This window comes from Canis aureus, chromosome 13, assembly GCF_053574225.1.
Source record: "Canis aureus isolate CA01 chromosome 13, VMU_Caureus_v.1.0, whole genome shotgun sequence".
Classification (NCBI taxonomy): Eukaryota; Metazoa; Chordata; class Mammalia; order Carnivora; family Canidae; genus Canis; species Canis aureus.
Window position 1 is genome coordinate 25,042,229 of NC_135623.1, and position 14,769 is coordinate 25,056,997.

General features: G+C 38.8%; 1 protein-coding gene and 1 long non-coding RNA gene across 14 annotated transcripts in view; one reads left to right on the forward strand and one right to left on the reverse strand.

Moving 5' to 3' along the window:
- The window catches only part of LOC144282194 (uncharacterized), a 46,604-nt gene that overhangs the window by 12,022 nt on the left and 19,813 nt on the right, over positions 1-14,769 (forward strand). The window contains exon 3 of one of the 4 annotated variants that reach the window (XR_013350532.1): positions 6,473-6,491. The exons of the other annotated variants lie outside the window; for them this stretch is intronic. This is a non-coding gene — a long non-coding RNA (uncharacterized LOC144282194). Of the gene's footprint in view, positions 1-6,472; positions 6,492-14,769 lie in introns of those variants that run through there. 4 annotated transcript variants of the gene reach the window in all.
- The window catches only part of CHD8 (chromodomain helicase DNA binding protein 8), a 61,080-nt gene that overhangs the window by 11,675 nt on the left and 34,636 nt on the right, over positions 1-14,769 (reverse strand). For 7 of the 10 annotated variants that reach the window (XM_077845529.1, XM_077845523.1, XM_077845530.1 and 4 more), the window contains 18 exons: positions 13,750-13,833; positions 13,643-13,672; positions 11,132-11,269; positions 9,027-9,148; positions 8,640-8,883; positions 7,645-7,821; positions 6,486-6,629; positions 5,999-6,254; positions 5,015-5,225; positions 4,572-4,767; positions 3,869-4,036; positions 3,495-3,674; positions 3,029-3,139; positions 2,446-2,642; positions 2,040-2,239; positions 1,779-1,959; positions 1,599-1,688; positions 1,211-1,314 (listed from right to left, as the gene is read on the reverse strand). In XM_077845529.1, the coding sequence (XP_077701655.1) occupies positions 1,211-1,314; positions 1,599-1,688; positions 1,779-1,959; positions 2,040-2,239; positions 2,446-2,642; positions 3,029-3,139; positions 3,495-3,674; positions 3,869-4,036; positions 4,572-4,767; positions 5,015-5,225; positions 5,999-6,254; positions 6,486-6,629; positions 7,645-7,821; positions 8,640-8,883; positions 9,027-9,148; positions 11,132-11,269; positions 13,643-13,672; positions 13,750-13,833 (2,833 nt within the window). The remainder of the gene's footprint in view (positions 1-1,210; positions 1,315-1,598; positions 1,689-1,778; positions 1,960-2,039; positions 2,240-2,445; positions 2,643-3,028; positions 3,140-3,494; positions 3,675-3,868; positions 4,037-4,571; positions 4,768-5,014; positions 5,226-5,998; positions 6,255-6,485; positions 6,630-7,644; positions 7,822-8,639; positions 8,884-9,026; positions 9,149-11,131; positions 11,270-13,642; positions 13,673-13,749; positions 13,834-14,769) is intronic. The other 3 variants (XM_077845526.1, XM_077845528.1, XM_077845527.1) reach the window with 3 other exon arrangements.

The window sequence follows — 14,769 nt, forward strand, 5'->3', positions numbered from 1 at the left end:
TTACTGTATTGAGTAGTTCTCTAACAATTACAAAGAGTTTTATCACTAGTTAGGAATGATAGGAATTTGATCAGAATACTTATTATAGAATGCTGACAGATTTACACAGCCATTTAACTGGTAATTTTTGTATTATCATTCTTACTACAGAGATGGGGAAACGAAAAAACTAAAATAATTTAGGGCTAGGTCACATATTTTCAAATGATGGATAAGAAACACCTGCAAACAAATAGGCACTGAATGATGAACAGAGAATGAATGAATGAGGGAATGAACATATTTCAGGATGGTTGAACTGTTCTAAACCTCATTATCTCACAAGTAAATTTGAGACCAGAAAATGTTTTTTTTTTTTTTAATCCATTTAACTTACCGAAAACATGTGGATAAGTGCCCTTATTTTTATTTTATAAACAGAAAAGTAGAAATTATATTCTAATCCACTAAATCACTGGGTTGGGAGTTACTCAGCTCTCTCTGCTTTAAATACCTGAGATTTGTTATTAGGCTGGACTGAAAAGGCAGTACTCTGCCTTTTTGTACTCTATTTTTGTTTCCCTGTAGCTCACACCTCCATCAATGACTGCCAAACATTTAGACAAATGGGATGTTATGGAAGTAGAATACTTTCATACAAATTAAGCGTGAGTATTATTAATGAGTGGGCATATATTACCTCCCGTGATTTGTGGAACCTTAATGGAGATGTGTAACATATAGACGATGACACTGATTAGAGAACAGACGGGAGACCCCCCCACCTTAGGATTTACCTATCCATCTAGTCTTTTTGAACATCTATTTGTAGAAACTAATTGCTTGACTCTGGATATTTAAGAACTAGCTTCCTATTCAAATATAATTTTATTGAAGATTAATCAGAAAACTCAGTCACTGGCCATGAGCATTTTGATACATGTTCTTTTTTTTAATTTATTTTTTATTTTTTTAAAGATTTTATTTATTTATTCATGAGAGACACACAGAGAGAGAGAGAGAGAGAGAGAGGCAGAGACACAGGCAGAGGGAGAAGCAGGCTCCATGCACCGAGCCCGATGTGGGAATGGATCCCGGGACTCCAGGATCATGCCGAGCCAAAGGCAGGCGCCAAACTGCTGAACCACCCAGGGATTCCCCCTTGATACATGTTCTATCTGTGAACGAAAGTCTACAATAGGAACGGAGTAAACTAAGAAAAGGTACCTACCATGCTTAAAGACTCCAATGAGCAGGGACTTGTCAGCCTCACTGTCCCACCATGTTGTTGGAACCTCTAGCTGATCCACTACTGGGAACCATATGTCAATCTCACTAAAGGTGTAAGACAGCAGAATCAGTACAGCAATGAAGGGAATTAAAATGATAATCCTTGGAAAGTTTATTATAGGTATCTTCTTTTATCCATTAATTTACATGCTCATGGATCTGCCTATTTCTTTCCACTGGTATTAAGCATAGGATCAAAACCTGATATAACACAGCTCTTAATTACCAGTTATCCCAAAGATAGTATAGAATGAAATAAGTAAACCAATCTTCTGGAATAAGGCAGGGCATACATAGAAATACATAAGAAAAATATAGCATAACCGTACCTGGCAATGGCACCCCCTAACACCTTCTCTGCCTGGTCTCCAATAACCTCCTGCCTTAGATAATATAGCATTCGTACCCGCAAGAGCACCCTAGATGAGAGGGAAGAAGAGCTGGCTCAGTAATAATGCAAAAACTTTGAGATGGAGAATGCTTTAGTCTTTGCTAATTCCCATCCTTACTTGTTACACTGATGTTTTAAATGCTTTTTGTAACTCTCATCTTGAAACAGAGTATCAGGATTATATTTCCGGATCCAATCTGCCTTATGGATATCAAAAGTGCTTTGTGACTTTACTTTTTTCCCCTTGCGTCCACGGGGCACAGGGATAGAAAGACCTGGGAAAGGGGAGACATTGAAGACTTGGATTGAGAAAAAGCCTTGGACCTGAAAAAGACTAGGTAACCTATAGAAATCTGAAAAGCAAAGAGTTGATAATTACCTGAATGATTCTGCAATTCTTTCGTCTTGCCATTTTCAGCGGGGCTAATCAAGTCCCAAATGAAGCCTTTGATATTTTCATCCCCACGATAGTGCAGAAGACAATATACAAGGATGGCCCGGCAAATTGTCTCCACATCTCGTTCAGTCATACGTCGCTTGAAGCGTCCATGAGACAAGATATCTCGCCACCGTCCCCAGCTAAAAAAACAGGAAACTGTATTAATATCTTCCTGGGCACTCCCAAAAGGCAGAAGACAAAAACATCTGGGAACAACATGGTAACAGAACAAATAGAATAAAGTTTTTTCCCCATTATCCCCTCTTTGGTCACAGCCTCCAATTGGAAGGCGGAGTGTCTATCAGGATGGAAATACACTATCTATAGGGGAAAAATGGGATCTTACCCATATACCAAGAGGTGCTTTTCCACCCGAAAACAGTCAGTGCGCCCATATGTATGATGACGGTCATGTCGGCGAGACCGTGGCCGCTCATCATCTTCACTTTCCAAATCAGAGAATTCCACTAGGTCATCATCTTTCAGAGTGCTGAAGTGGCGGGTCTGTTTTCGTACTCTAGGTGTGTCAATCACCAAGTTATTCTATGCAGAGAATAGAAGTAGAAGAGTAACTCTTTTCATGATATGGCAGTGGGAAAGGAATTAAGACAATTATGGATTGAAACAGACTTGGATATAACATTTATAGATACTCAAAGAAAGATTTTTTTTTTAGGACATGCAAAATATAGGGTCTGAGGAAGCAAAGTTCAGTGGTAGATATCTAGGTAGTTTTCTGGGGAAGCAATGTTCAGTGGTAGATATCTAAGTAGTTTTCTGGGGCTTACCATGCAGAAATTTTTACAACGGCTCTTATACACAATACACCACCATACACCAAGATCAGCATCAAAGAATCAAAGTAGCTACAAAGATTCCTGAAAGTAATGTGTCTTCTATAATACTTTCTAAAAGAAAAGTAAGCTTACCTTGCTATTAAGTAGATCCATGTCTAGGTCAGCCTTCTTGGCCCACTTTTGCCAAAAGTTGGGGTCATCCAGAGAAATATCAGTCCTATTTTCAGAAGCAACAAAGCTTGCCTAGTGAGGAACAAAGGGACAAAGTAGGCTATAACACTTTTAAAGCAATGGGAAACCAGTACCTACATTTAAAAAATCTATATAGGGATGCCTGGGTGGCTCAGTGGTTGAGTGTCTGCCTTTGGCTCAGGGTGTGATCCCGGAGTTCCGGGATCGAGTCCCACATCGGGCTCCCTGCATGGAGCCTGCTTCTCCCTCTGCCTGTGTCTCTGCCTTTTGCTCTCTCTCTCTCTCTTCCGTGTGTCTTTCATGAATAAATAAAATCTTAAAAAAAATAATTAAAAAAAAATCTATTTAAATTCTAGAAGATTCCTCTACTGCTGCTTCCTTAGCATTTGGCACAGACAGGACATACCTTGGCGAAAGTTGAACCCTTTCCTTCAGATTCAATGGTGATGGTTGTGGTTCGTCTTAACAAGATCTGGTCAATGTCTTCTTCACAAAACTTGGAGCCCTCATCATCTTCTTCCATTATGGCTGCATATGCACCTTTTCGTAAGAGATCTTCAATCTCCTTCTTGGAGAACTGTTGGATCTGCAAAATCCAGTAGTAAGATGAAAAAACTAACAAGAGAATATTATCGAACCATATCATAATAATTTAGTTCATATTTTAATAATAATTAAGAATCCAAACAAGGTGGTCAGATTCCTGTGCAAAAAAAATAGCTTTCTTTCCCTCTAACACTATGACCAGCCAAAAATATATTATAGACTAAGAGGACTCACTCCAGTAATGTTGCCATCCCGACCACTCATGGACTGAAGCACAGCTTTATCCAATCCCAACTTGAGGCTAGCTTTATCAAACATCTCTCTCTCGTAAGAATTACGAGTGATGAGACGATACACCTTCACAGCTTTGCTCTGCCCAATTCGATGACACCGTGCCTGGGCCTAGTTAAAAAGAATTGGAAAGAAAGAGCCAAGTTAACATAAAATTGGGGCGGGGGCAGGGGATTCAAAATACCAATTCACGTCTATAAAGCAGCCATAAGATCAATTCAAAACCAAAAGTTAATTTCAAGATGAAATTATCATCCCACCAAGTATACCAGGGGTCAGCAAGCTATGGTCTGCACAGCTACATGTTTCTATAAATAAAAGTTTTTACTGAAATGCAACCCCACTTACTGATATACATATTGTCTATGGCTGCCTTTGTGCTCCAAGAGCAGAGGTGAGTAGTTACAACAGAGACCGTATGGTCCACAAAGCCTAAAACATTTACTACGTAGCCCTTTACAGAAAAAGTCTGCTGCCCTCTCAATGAAGATTGCCTCCCTTAAACCTCTCAGTGGAGACCGCCACCCTTAAACTAAGTAAACAATTCCATACTCTTTGAAGGACAAATCTTTCTAAGAGATCCTGATCCTGTTGACAAACCTCTTAGGTTAAGGTAGTTAGCCCCTAGGACAATGATTTCCTCTACCTGCAGGTCATTTTGTGGATTCCAGTCTGAATCAAAGATGATGCAGGTATCAGCAGCGGTGAGATTAATACCGAGTCCACCAGCCCGGGTGCACAGCAAGAAGACAAAGCGGTCTGAGTCAGGCTTGCTGAAGCGGTCAATAGCTGCCTGTCGAAGGTTACCTCTGACTCGCCCATCAATTCGCTCATATAGGTACCTGTATAGCAGTTACAGAAAAAAGTTTAATTAGTCAAGCAGAAAGAGAGACCAAAAAAGATTAGGATCATACCAGTATCTCTGTATTTAGTTGACCAAAGACCTTATCAGCAAGTTGAGAGTGAAAACCTTAAATACCTCTTTTATCCCAGTCCTGGCCAACTTTAAATAAACCTGACCCTCCTACTTTTGCAGTTTTATAAAGCTACAGAAAACACAAGGCAAGGGATGGATGTCTTTTTTCTCACCTCCTCTGGATTAGATAATCCTCTAGGATATCTAGGCAGCGTACCATCTGGGAGAAGATCAGAACTTTATGGCCACCAGCTTTAAGTTTCGGGAGTAACTTGTCAATAAGAACCAATTTGCCAGCTGAACGAACCATGGCCTGCAAGTGGAAGTCATGAGGTATAATATGGCAAGCTTCTCGAAATTCTGTTAGGATTTTTTCTTCTGCACCTGCCAAAAGAAAAATCAAACTTGATGGTGAGATCCAGAGAAACATACTAAGCTATAGTTTACTTAGCAGAGATAAGGAAGCAAAGTTACCTAACTTTAGAAAAACATTTTCTCATAGAGAATTTGAGCACCCAAAAAGTCCTACTAAATAATCTTCAACTGTGTTATACAAAATACTGCAAATAAGTCAGACCTAAGATTATAATTGGATAAAACATATGTAACAATGAGAACTAGGCTAATACATGCAAACAACTATTACCATCCTACTGGCATCCCAAACAGAAACTACAAAATAGAGTACCAATGAGGACACTTATCCAAGAACAGAATGACTTGAGATCTTCTGCATGAAATTCTAAAACAGCAAATCCCATATAATTTTGAAGACTATGGAGGATCAAGGGGGAAGAAATAGAAAAAGACATTCCACATAAGAATTGTTTTAAAAGAGGGGTGCTTGGGTGGCTTAGTTGGTTAAGTGTCCAACTCTGAATTTCAGCTCGGGGCAGGACCTCAGGGTGGTAAGATTGAGTCTCGCATTGGGCTCTACACTCAGCAGGGAGTCTGCTACTCTCCCTCTGCCTATGTCTTGCTTCTGTCTCTCTCATGAATTAATGAATAAAATCTTAAAAAAAGAAAGAAGAAGAACCCCCCCTTCCCTCCCAAAATTAGGCTGGATCAGTCAATGTATCCACTGTTCCTGAGGAATATCATTAGAAAGTAAACACAGGTGATACAGAAATGCAGGTATTGTCCAGGAACTCTCTCACCATTGATGAGGTAAGGGTGGTTGCAGCACTTGCGCAACTCCATCATTGTATTGAGTAGATTAGGCATGTTAGTATGACCTGCTCCTTTGGAAAGGAAGGAGAAATTCTTCTCCAAAATAGCCCGATAATATTTCTTCTGGATGTTGGTCAACTCTACTTCAATGATAGTTTCCTGTTTGGGTGCTAGGTTTTTTTCAACATCCTCTTTAAGTCTTCTTAGCATCATTGGCTTGAGAATGGCCTGTAGCTTTTGAACCTGTGCCCAGGAGAGAGAAAAGAAATAAAAACTATGAAGACAAACATTTTTACATTATGTGGAAACATGAAGAAATACAATGAGAGCTTTCCATTATCTGAAAAATGTGGATTTTGCCACAAATGATGTAGGCACAAGGTTATAAGAAGGAGTTGAGAGTTCCTTGCAGCCTATGGCAATAGATGTGTGCCTAGTACAAACTTTACCTTTTTGTCTAGATGGACTTCCTACCTGTTCCTCTGTCTTGAGATCTCCAAAGTCCTTGAGGAACTCTGACTCCGAAGGAAACTGTGATGGTTCCAAGAAATGAAGCAAGCTGAACAGTTCCTCCACAGTATTTTGCAATGGCGTTCCCGTGAGTAGCACTTTGTGTTCCTAGAAATGGAAAAAACAAAACGAAACAAAAGGTAAAACTCAAAAACACAAAGGACTTCTGGGGTTTTCTATCAAGTATATAACTTTAGCTTTAATTTCTTTATCTATACAAATTATGGGAATGGACCAGATTACTATGTTTTCTTTCACTTGCTCCCTCTTTTGATAAACACAAAACAAAACAAAACAAAAAACCCACCTGATATTTAACAAAAATTTAAATAGTATTACAATTAAATAAATATGCAAAATATATTTTTTTCCAATTACATATGCCTTTCCACACTCAAGTCCCCACAGATATCCTAATATGTCCCCGTCTAGGGAATGTACCTGTGCTGGATTAAATATGGCCATTAATTCTTTGTAGTTCCTCCTATCAAGGTTCACCCCTTGAATCTGGGCTTGCCTTGTGGCTTGCTCTGACAAAGAGAATGTAGCAGAAGTGATATTGTGTGAGTTTCAGAGCCTATACCTCAAAGGCCCTGCAACTTCTGCCTTTGCCCTCTCTGGATACTGCCCTGACTTTATCATGTTAAGAAGCAAAGTCTGGCCTACTGGAGGATGACAGGTCATGTGGAAGATGACCCAGGAGCCCACCAATCGCCAGCTACAGCCACATTACTGACTAGAGACAAGAGTGATAGCCTAGCTGAGCCCAGCCCAAGTTGCTGAACTAGAGAATCATAAAGTAATAGGTGTTGTTTTAAGACATTAAGTTTTTGAAAAAAAAAAAAGACATTAAGTTTTTGGATTTTTGTTATGTAGCACCAGGTAACTGAAACAATATCTCACCTCTCCACCTAAGTCAGAATTACTAAATATAATTACCTTTCAATTCTAAAATTTATAGGACTTTAATATGACTTTCAGATGTCCATTCCCATAAGGCCATACCCACCACCCAATACTAAGATTCTGATTTTCTTTCTTCTAAGTTATATAATTCCACAGGGAATTAGGGTTATTTTTAATTCCAGGTGTTTCTGCTCATAAGTCAATGTAAGGTACTCACCAGGTCCATGTGCTTGAGGCTATCGAGCAGCTTGCAATTACGGTTCTTTAGTCGATGGGCCTCATCAATGATGACACACCGCCATTCAATCTCACGAAGCTCAGGACAGTCTGACAAAATCATCTCAAAAGTGGTGATCAGGGCATCAAACTTGTATGCGCCTGGGATGAGGCGCCCCTAAGCATGAAGGCAATAAAGTTAAGAAAAGGCCTAATATGCACCTAAATGGTGACCTCCTCTGCATTACACATTCTCTTTTCTATATTCAGGCAGGCTCAATAAGAAATATAAACAGCACCATCACCCATCTCTGCTGCTGTTTATCTTCCTGATAAGTAGTACCAAATCACTTAATATAAGATACAATGTCTCTTCAAGATACTCAGTTTCTTGGGAAAATGACAGACCTCAATGCATGAAGCTGGACAATTTTGACTCTGCTGTATGCATAGCTCATCATGTATCTCAGACCTAGATTTTTTTGTTAGTTAACAATGAAATCCACAAATTTGGGCACTGTTGAAATATACAAGACAAAACTGAAAGTGAAATAGGTAGTATCTGTTCCTGTCTAAAAATGGACAGAATTAAATCAGTTTAACAAAATTAAAAGCAGCAAAATATGATTAAAAGAATGAATAATTCAAATTTTTATTTTTAAATTTGTATAGAAAAAGGAACTAATCTTGATGTAAATTTTAGTAGATGTAAACAAAAAGAGAGAAAATGGCTTAATTTCATCACCTCAATACTTGATGAAACCTTTATTTAAAACACACGTGTTCATAAATAAAGTCAGAACTTCCACTGGATCAAAATGTCCACTGGATTAAAAGAGCAAAAGTTAAAGAAAAAATTTCCCATGCAACCTAGACAAAATGCCATAAATCACCATAGGAAACCTCAATAAAAGTCTTTTATTCATATAAAAGCCTCTAAAGTATCAAATACCTTGGCCTCTCTAAACCATTACATTCCCATGATCTACAACTCACCCGTGAATCTTTGCAGTACATTTCATATTGCTGAATCATCTGACGGCTTGCCAGACTGCCATGGTATACAATAGTGTTCATTTCTGTCCATGTATTGAATTCTCGCTCCCAGTTAGTAATTGTGGACAGTGGGGCAATGACCAGGAAGGGGCCATGGATGCCCACATTATATACCTCCTGCAAGAAGGCAATGGACTGGATAGTTTTGCCCAGTCCCATCTCATCAGCCAGGATACAGTTCTGCCTGAAGATTCATCATGGAAAAAGAAAAGCATGTCAAAAGATACCATCTTTTAAAAAGTACGTAAAAAGGAAATGTTTCAACAGCGAACAAATAAAGTAATTCCAGACCAAGCCTACATTTCATGGGCCTACTCTTTTCTGTACCTGTTATACCAATTAAAGAGCAGCCAGTTGACCCCTTCCAACTGATATTCCCGTAACTGGTTTCTGTTTTTATACTCATGTGACAGCTCCAACTTCTTCCAGGCACTTGCCTGTGGACGATTCTACAAAACAGAAAATCTGAGTAAGTGGGGTGAAGCCACTAACAAAACGAGGCAAACTTACTAGGTAGTTCTGGTAGTTAAACTTTGATTCAAAACCATGAGTTGAAAACGTCTAAAATATATTCAAATTCATGAGTTCATAATAAAGCTTAAACTAAAATGAAGTTTTAAAAACTAAAAAAAGGGATCCCTGGGTGGCGCAGCGGTTTAGCGCCTGCCTTTGGCCCAGGGCGCGATCCTGGAGACCCGGGATCGAATCCCACGTCGGGCTCCCGGTGCATGGAGCCTGCTTCTCCCTCTGCCTGTGTCTCTGCCTCTCTCTCTCTCTCTGTGTGTGACTATCATAAATAAAAAAAAAAAAACAAAAAAACTTTAAAAAAAAAAAAAAAAAAACTAAAAAAAGAGGAAAACCAAGAGAGGAAAAACCCACTGGTCACTTTTGGAGCATGCTAGAGTACTTCATTATTTTGAAAACTGAGAATAAAGAGAGAAAAAAAGCATTTATCCTTCTTTCCTATACCATCTGTACCTCAGAGTAACCAAATAGCAGGGGATTATTTCTTTTTTTTTTTTTTAATTTTTATTTATTTATGATAGTCACACAGAGAGAGAGAGAGAGAGAGGCAGAGACACAGGCAGAGGGAGAAGCAGGCTCCATGAACCAGGAGCCCGATATGGGATTCGATCCCGGGTCTCCAGGATCGCGCCCTGGGCCAAAGGCAGGCGCTAAACCGCTGCGCCACCCAGGGATCCCCATATTTCTTTTTTTTTGTTTTTGTTTTTTTTTTTTTCCCCATATTTCTTTTTATAGAAAATTCTGGCTAGTAAATAAAGACACGATACAATTAAAATAACATCTTTGAGATCCTTATAGGAATAAGCTGAGGCAATGGATCATAAATGGCTTATATCACAAAAGAAAACCTGATAGAATCACCCATGAAGTAAATTTAGTGGTCTCCCTTCCCCATTTGATGAAGTCTTTATTTAGGAGAGTGGTAGCTAATGGAACTGTGTCTATGATGATGTTTTAGATCTGCCACTAGCCACACGTGACTACTGAGCATTTGAAATGTAGCTAGTGGCTACTGTATTAGCACAGTGCTAAAAAGTTCCAGTGGACAGCACTGTTCTGTATCTAACCATTTATGTAAAATATAAGGGACAGAGAACATGTTAGAAGGTTCCAATGGGGATGCAATTGGTAAACTTCAGACTATGGAAAACTCTAGAGAACAAACCACCTGATTTCTTCAAGAGAAATTGTAAAGAAGAGAGAGGAGATGGAGGGGAAAACTAAAATTAAGAGTCATTTGAGACACATTAACTGACAGCAATATATAAACCTTTATTCAAAATCCAAGCACTTTAACAAAAATTAGAAAATGATCAGGGAAATATATATAGTATTGGCTATTTCATGATACTTAGAAATGATTAAATTTTCTCAGGTGTAAAAATTGTATTAACCTTTAAACACAGACACTGAAATATTTACAGATGAAATAAAGGAATCTGGGATTTGCTTTAAAATCATCTGGTAAATGGGGCGGGGGGGTGGTGGTGACTACATGGCTCAGTCAGTTAAGCGTCTGCATTCAGCTCAAGTCATGATCCTAGGGTCCCAGGATCGAACCCCATGTCATGCTCCCTGCTCTGGGGAGATGTGGGGAGTCCACTTCTCCTTCTCCCTTTGTCCTCCCGCACCCACTTGTGCTTGCTCTCTCTCTCTCAAATAAATAAAATCTTTTAAAATTACTTTATTAATTAATCTGGTAAATAGGAAAATGAGTAAATAGAGAAATACATGAAAAAAGATTGTGTGTCAATTGTTAAAGTTGGGTGGTTGATACATTATTTCTTTTACTTTTGTATACGCTTGAAAATTTCCATAATAAAAAGCTAAACAACATAAACTTCTACAAATAAAAAATTAAATCATTGCCTACACAGGCTTTATACTCTAAATTCAAATGTACTTACCACTCTTTTGAGTTCTGGGTGCCTTGACTGGATCCGTTTAAATTCTCGAATCTTGCCCTCATCAACATCCTCTTTCAGCTCCCATGTACTATCCTCATAAGGCAGAGAGCACCATTTCACCAGGTAGTAAATCACAGGCTAGGAGAGAAGAAGCTAAAGCCTTAATAAACAGATTCTGTATTCTCTGCTATGTTTAAAGGGTAAGATTTGACTACAGAATCAGATCACAGAGTGTTAATACGTAAAAAATGCTTTAAAAAAAAAAAGGCAGGCTGGAAACACCAACCATAGGCTCATCTGCTGAGACACTGTATACTATTCCTGGCTTTGATCATTTTTCCAGGCAATTTATCAGAATTTTTCTAAAAGGTAGAGTTCTACCCTATAGTTTCTAGAACACTAAGCACTAAAACATCATGCTCATCAACCAAGCAAATGCAAAAAAATAAAATAAAAATTTTCCTTTATTATGTTGAATTAGGTTGAAACTAAAAGATACGGCTCTGCTCTGTTCTGCCGCCCTTGCACCAAATTTAATACAGTGGAAGAGTAGAAGCCAGGCTATTTTTCTAAGTGAGGAACAGATTAAACCCATAAGCTGAGCTTCTGTAACTGTGAATGCAGATGCTACTTCAAAGAGCAGTCATATGGTAATAAAGAGATTTCCCTGTGAGCTAAGAGATAACTAGGAGAGGTGTCACTGAAGACAGGTAACAAGAGGGAAGAGAGGAAAGTGCTGAAGCTTCAGCTAGAGTACTGCGTTCTATGGAGGTGTTCTGCTCCAAGTGATGGCGCAGTGACAAAATGGGTCCTCTTATCACTACTCAAGATGATCACTGCACTGATGGCATTTCTATTTTTCTTTTATATGAAACAAGAAGGATTAGATGGGCCTAGTATAGTCAACAAGAATCTCTATTATCAATTCATAGAATACCCTTAAAACAGCCAAAGAAATCTAAAGATATAAGCACCTTGACAGAATCACAGATCAAGGAATCCCTAGTATTAATCTAGTTGCTCTTTACTTTTTTCTTTATTATAATGACTCAGGTCAGTTTCTACATAAAGCCATTTGTCCAGGACAGGCATTTCCAGCATCATAACTTACTTTTCCAAGGACTTTATTATTTATAATAATGATTACCACTATTAGGTCATGTAAAAGGATGACAAATTAAACTTATTTGGGGAGGGAAAAAAATGGGTACACAGAATGTTGTTATCCAATATTGGGAGCACAAGTTATAGTACCAAGAAACTAAAACATTCCGTCTGTCTTGTCATTTCCAACAGTCCAAAGATCAATTATTTTTGGAAGAGTAAAAAGTATGCTGGTAGAGAGCGTAAGATTTTTAAGGCTGAAAAGGCCGAGATCCTGAAAATGATGAGAAGAATTTGAATAATAGTTAACCTGTCCATTCTAATAACTGGTCCATTCCCCACTCAACTCCCGCTAATGAACAATGAACAGTAACTCCTCCCACTCCAACCCAAAAGAGTAGAATATATGTTATCTGAGGCATGCCTGTCAAGATTTGCAGACACTGAACTGTAATAGGCCCTGGACATCTAAGGTTCTGAGTGACCCTATTGGCTTATAAAATAAACTTGGAATTGCAGATGGAAGACTTTGGATTCTTAGGTCCTGTAAGGATAATGTATGGAAATGTGCCACTTAGCTTGTAAGTAAGCCTAGCTCACCACCTGGCATGACATTTGAATAAGGCTGTTGTGTTCTGTATTGGTTATTGGGTAAGCAGCAACCGTCAGAGGTGACAAACACTTAATGAAATGTGGCTCTACCAAGAACTGCTACTTGAAGTGAAAAAAAAAAAAAAGTGAATGATGATGGTTCACAGTCTAAGTAAGTTTGAAATAAATTTAAAAGAGCCATGTTGAATTCACTATGGCTTAGATCTTCACAACTCTTATTTGGAAAATGAAAGTGATTTATGAAGCTGTATCAGTAGGTGTTTTAGCATGTGTAAAATCTGCTAGCAGTGATTCTGAAATCAAGCTATGCCTAAGAATCCCTTGGAGAACCAACTTAAAAATACAGATCTCTGGGTCTTACCCAGAGACCAACTGAATCTGAAACTGTGGGAATAGGATCTCACAATCTGCTTAAAAGTACAGTCAAATGCAATAGGTTGGTTTTAATGATAAAGACGCATTTAACTGATGGTAAGTCCAAAAAATAATTCTCAACAACATGGAGAAAGCTAGGAGTCTGTGCAGGCATTTTATATTTATAAATGCGGAGATTTGTGAAGTATCCCTATGCCTCCCCCCTTCTATCACCCTTAACTGAATGTCGGGGTCTCCTATGTAAAATCTAAAAGAAAACAAGATCAAAGTGAAGAAGTACTTGTTAATACAGCTCCTGGTATTTATAAATGAAGCTCCAGGATGTCTGACTTTATGGGAAGCTTTCCTTTTAGCCTCTCTCCCTATTCCCTTATCTTCCCAATATCATTCTAAGGAGATCTCAGAAAAACTTAAAAATACCTTTTTGTCCAAGGGATTTTTCAGCCATATCTGAAAAATAAAGGATAGGCAAGAAAACCAGTAGAAATCTATGAGACCTTTAGTGTTCTTCCATGCTCCCAACTCACCTCTCCATTGTCCTTGTCAATACTGTGAGACTCATCCAATATCCTATCCACCTCTACATAGTCTGGATTGAAGGGCTCTTCATCCTAGAGGAGTTATGAAACAATCAATAAGATCAAAAGACCACTGTCCAGTAAACCCAATCTTCCACTCCACCTTTACGTGATGATCTTACTTCGAAATTTTTTTTTTCTTTAAAAGACACCTTCACCAGGGAGTTCCCAATTTCTACAATACCAAATGCTAAAAACTTACCTAAGCCTGCACCCATCTTCTCAACTATTACCAGAGCAAGTGTCTCCTAACAGAGGCTAGTCTCTCCATACATGCTCTGGATTCCATCCCTTCTCATCTTCTTAGGAATCCCTCCCTACTGGAAATTTCCATAAACACACCAACGTACTCTACTATTTCACATCTTAAAAAGACCTCTTTTATTCTTATCTGCTTGCAACTACTTTTTCTGTTCTGCTTTCGTACCCAAACTGTCCCAACAGTTTTTTTTTTTTTTTTTTAAGATTTTATTTATAAATGACAGACACAGGGAGAGAGAGGCAGAGAGACAGGCAGAGGGAGAAGCAGGCTCCATGCAGGGAGACCAACATGGGACTCGATCCCGGGTCTCCAGGATCACACCCCAGGCTGAAGGCGGTGCTAAACCGCTGGGCCACCAAGGCTGCCCCCAACAGTTTTAAACACAAGGTAGCTCTCCATGTCATCACCTCCACTGTCCATCCATTCCACTCTTCCTTCTACTTCTTTCACACAACTAAACTACTCTTGTCAAGGTCATTAATGATCCCAAATTGCCAAATATAACGAAACATTTCTGTCTTCATCTCACTTTACCTGTATAAAGTATTCCACAATTCCTAATTCTCTCCTTTAAGCACTGTCTTCCCTTGGCTTTTCTGATACACTATACTCTCATCAGTAGCCCTGCGCCCTTTATTTTGGTTTTTGTCAACTCTTGATCACCTTCGCTGGTTATTTTTCTTCTAAGTCACTGGTATCCAACTTTG